Below are 5,000 nucleotides of genomic sequence, written 5' to 3' on the forward strand. Positions count from 1 at the left end.
GCCCAGCCCATCTATGCTCTGCTGGCCCTGCAGGAAATGTGACTTCCCTCCACTAATGGTGACGGCGACCAGAGGTGATTGGCTTTCTGTAGCGTATAACACTTCACTTGTCCCCTTTGGCTGGGTGGTAAAAGTCTTTCAGAAATGGCACTGTGTTAGAGAACTGTCTCATCACCACACAGACACACAGACACACACACACACAATCACACACACACACACACACACACACACACACACACACACACACACACACACACACACGTACACACACAATCACACACACACACACACACAGACACACTCATACACACACACACACAGAGGGAGGGAGTGCGACAGAGAAAGAGAGAGAGAGAGAGAGATAGAGAGAGAGAAAAGAACAAAATGGATAGACAAATCCATCACTGCAGTAAAAATCTATTCTCATCCTCTCAATACCAGCTGGTGCTGGATGGGAGAAGCAGACCATGAGGTGGTGGGGATGAAGCAGAGAGGGGGGGTCAGTCAGTGTTTGTCTGAGAGGCCCCGGCAAGGACAGTGTGACTGGTAGAGGCCAGGGGCTGAGGCCTTACCTCTGCAGATGGTGCCGTTGCCCACGTAACCAGGCTTGCAGGTGCACAGGTGGCCCCTGATGGTGTTGGTACAGATGGCGTTGTCATCGCACGAGCTCTGCTCACTGGCACACTCGTCATGCTCTGAGGAAGGCAGCGGAGAGGAAGAGGAAGAGAAGAGAGCGAGAGAGACATGCAGAAGAAAGAAAAGAGGTCAGATCACACAGGAGGGGTGTATTTCAGGACCTGGGAGAGATGGCATGAATGACAGGTAGGGGGAAAAAACAGGGGGGGGGGGGTGCAATGGAGGGAAACTAGGTTTTCAGTAGGGTATAACGCCCCTAGTGCCTCCCTCTAACCCGAGCGTGCTGTGTTACCACCATCCCAACTGAGCTGGAGTACTGCAGTCAGCGCCAGGACACGGGGGCTTTGTTTTCTCTTTTTCCCTTCTCCTCTCTTCTCTAAAGAAGTGACAGACAGTGGTGGCTGTCAGGGATGAAACACGATCAGTTCCACTGTTTACAAACACTGAGAAGTCCCTTCTTTCTCCAGGCTTTGTTCTCTGACAAAGCTGTCAGGGCACCCTAGGAAATGGGAGCGTGCAGCCTGCACCAGAGCAGAGCGGTCCCATCCATGGAGGACTCGTGGGCGTTCCATCACGCCGAGGGGACGCTCGACAGTTTACAACGAACCAGGTGTGTACACACGGCCATCAGCGGCCTCATTCAGTGGAACCAGATAGGCTGCTGATCGATTGAAATGATAACCTGTTTCTAAGCTGGTGATTTGAGGATCTGACTGCCCTACAGTACTTACATCAACCTGGCTGGAAACCTGTGCATCTTTTTCTGCTGCTTCCGTAACAATTTTGCCGGGATCAATCACAAGCTGGCTTATCAAGCTATTGGCAGGTTTAAACGATGACGATAGCAGAAGAGCCTGGAGTTTTCGCGCTGCTCTGCAAATGTCACCCGGTTCGTTGGTCAGATTGGTGAGTGACTACCCAATTGCGTACAGTCATTTGAACTATGCCCGTTGACCATGCCTCTTGTGCAGTAGAAAATACATAGCGGACCCCCCAGACCAATGTCCAATCTTAAAAGATTGAGCTTGGTCTGGAGAAAGCCAGACTATCAACTTCAGCTTCCTGTAAGAATACATTTACTACTGACTAATGTTCTATGGGCAGGATATGATGTCAAAAAGACCACACGCCCTGCTGTAATTGACTTCATCTGAGGTCTCCCACATTGGTGCTCAACCCCTCCGCCAGAGTGTAATTAACTTACTCACATTTGTCATTTCCTGTTAGTGTCACACACGACTAATGATGCAAATCAGTAGCATAAATGTTTCAGTCACATTTCCCAAACCATAAAATAATCATTGCATGCTGAGCCTGGATACCTCCTCAATGAAGCCTTTGTGTTTCCGCCATTGTAACTTGGTTGTTTTTGTTTGCATAATCTCTCTGCGGCTCATCACAGCTTAATTAGTGTAGATCAGGCAACACAGCGAGCTCACTCTAAAGGTGAGCCCACTGGAGACCATCTGCTTTATTAAAACCAAAGTCAGGCTCCAGCCATGTTCATCTGTTGGGCTAGAATTAGACACGGCACCTCTCCCCCGCCCCCACCCCCCTGCCTCCCACCCCCAGACGCTAATTTCATGGCCGGAGGCCTCTCCTCACAGAAAGAGAGAGCAAGAGAGAGAGAGAGAGAGAGAGAGAGAGAGAAGCAGTACCGCACTGTTCATCAATATGCACCAGTCATCTTAATCACGACTAATAAATTTCCTCCTTAATTAATGAGTCGTACTTATTGAGCCCCTAAGCGGGGCTGAACACATTCTTCAACTATTTGTCTCAAGGATTTCTTCGACGCTGAGCAGAAAAGCTGAGTGTCAACAGTGGCGATGAGATTTTGGAATTAGCATGACAAATCTGGGTCAGACTGACCTGAATGATTTAAGACCAGAGCTAATGAATATTCACAAGAATGATAACAGCAATTCATTTCAGAATCACTCGTGATTGTGCCGCACATCTGTGATCATAGGTGTGGACTTTAATGGAGTTGAATAATCTCTGCCATCACCTCATAATGCCTATTGCTCGCCTTGACACAAAGAGATCACGGAGAGCAAGAGCACCGCGTCACAGAGACAGAGCACAATGCCCTCTGAATGAGAGGGCACTGCCATGTGTGGGTCTTGATTTAGAAACACTAAGAGGTCTTGAGCGATCTAAGACTGAAGGTCAGGGGTCACACAAGGGTGGCTACTGACAAGGATAATCCAGGGCTCCAGGGCCGTGAGTCGGGTCTGCTGCGCTGGACGCCATTATCCTCACACAATCTGCAGCTGATTTCTGATCTGCCCACAGCAATTTGAGGAGCTCGTGTCAGGGCAGACCGAGCGCTGTCTGTCTGTCCAAAGATAGCCTGCCGTAATGATGCATAATCACTGGCCATCAGCAGCCCTGGCGAAAGCAGCCAGCCAGCCAGCATCTTTCCCCGTCTGAACGCAGCATCAGTGAAGGATTATAGCTCGCTATTGGCAATCTTCGGCTAAACACCTTATTACATGAGCTGAATTTTCCCTATTATGCATCCCCTAAGCAATCTGATATGCAGTCAGCCCAGCCTCAAAAGATAGATAGATTGTTGACTGATTATTGACTGAATGATGATGATGATTGAAATGATTGAAATGTACATGCTGTAAAAAGAAAAGCAAAAAACAGATGCAGCTCCTACAGTATAGCTCTTTTTCCACCCAAAAGCACACTGCACCTATTTACTTACTTAGTCATGTTATTCATCATTCATTTTCCTCTGACTTCATAGTCATCCATACCTCCATATTATTTTCCCATTGACGCGGCCTCTACACATCATGGAGTGCAGCTTTATAATGTGAAGTGTAATGGCCAGTGACAAGCTGATGAAAAAGAGATGGCATGATGCCATGCTTGTGTGGCGGCGCTAGCATATGCCCGTGCTCAGCTGCAGACCCCGGCGTGCTGCTCTTGTCACGCGGCTCCATCTGCGTTCACGAGCGGCGCTGCCCGCCTGTCAGGATCTCTATCAGTCAATCACAGAGCCGGCAGACGAGCGCGGGAGACCTTTTCACAGGAGCGACGGCAGCAAGAGTTCAGCAGCGCCCGCAGAGGAGCACGCAGCCACCACTGCTCTACTGACCGGCGCAGAGAGCCGGGGACACACGGCAGGACGACTACAGGACGACACGCCGACGGAATGATGCAAAACAGGCAGTTCAGACTACCTGCACAATCTACCTGGCCAACGTGCAGGAACGCTATTTAAGCCGGGCAGACAATGTAGTTTAGCCCTGATTCAGAATTTGGTTTAGAATTTAGACATTTAGAACTTGGATGAATTCCTGTCTGATTTGTCGAACATTTTAAGCAGGTTTATTGATGCCTGAAAATGTATGATTCTAGCCTGACGAGCCAGACCCACATTAAAATGTAGGGTCTGGGCACCGCAGACACCGTTCGCAGTAACGACTCCATACACGATTTGATTGGCCTAATAGAAGTTTAATTTTCCGAGCTCACAAGCCAACGGAGAGTTGCCAGACTAGCCCTGGAAGCAAATGTAATTTGCTGCCGCTAGGGTGCGTCTAGATTTCTAGGCTAGTATGATTCTAGAAAATGTAACAATCATTGTTCCAGTTCCGGACTGATCCAGGTTGGATATATGGCATACCAGATTTTTTTTGTCAGCGTTTTTGCAGTGTGAACAGTTCCAATGTACAGCGTGAGCAGACGTGAGCAGCAATCACGACTGACTAAAATGTGTAGTGTGAGAAGAATCGCACAGTGTCTGTCAAACTTAAGTAGCAGTGAGGAAAAACCATGCATCTATTCTGCTCTATTCCTTTATTGGCATGTTTATACACCCTCCATTCTTTGTATAGTTAATACTGTAATGTGCTTATTTTTTCACTGTACAAAGCACGCAACAAACACATCATGACCACTTATTAATTGCTATAACAGAGAGGGAAACCATCGACTCCAAAGGGGAAACGCTGTGGTTGCAAATGCCTCTACTGAAATCCGGAACCCTGAATTCATAGGTACAAAACCATAATCTGCAGAGGCAAGAATACTACACAAGGAAACAGTATTGTTAAAACTGGTTAAAGCCAGTTAATCTTCCTCATGCATAAGGGAGTGAATGTGTCAGCACAACACAATTAGGTTGTTTGAAGGATATAGCAAGATGAAAATCTATTTTTTTTTTTCAATCTTATGGTCCCTTAAGGGCAATTAGTTCTATGTTTTATAGCCATAAGGATATCAATCATTTCAGTCCAGTGAAGTGCTGGCAGTCTGATGGATCATGGAGTAATATCCCTGAAAACTAGGGCTGATAATAATCACGATGTCGCATTACCCTGCATAATTACTCTCCCTTA

General features: G+C 47.5%; 1 protein-coding gene across 1 annotated transcript in view; it reads right to left on the minus strand.

The window, feature by feature from the left end:
* Positions 1 to 5,000, minus strand: part of LOC143125501 (protein kinase C-binding protein NELL1-like) — a 171,274-nt gene that overhangs the window by 47,357 nt on the left and 118,917 nt on the right. The window contains exon 14 of the mRNA XM_076287007.1: positions 576 to 698. Coding sequence (XP_076143122.1) covers positions 576 to 698 — 123 coding nt within the window. The remainder of the gene's footprint in view (positions 1 to 575; positions 699 to 5,000) is intronic.

This window comes from Alosa pseudoharengus, unplaced genomic scaffold, assembly GCF_046254945.1.
Source record: "Alosa pseudoharengus isolate Yale_2024_CS ecotype anadromous, Long Island Sound unplaced genomic scaffold, YU_APseudo_1.1 YU_APseudo_1.1_scf_16, whole genome shotgun sequence".
In the NCBI taxonomy this organism is placed as follows: Eukaryota; Metazoa; Chordata; class Actinopteri; order Clupeiformes; family Clupeidae; genus Alosa; species Alosa pseudoharengus.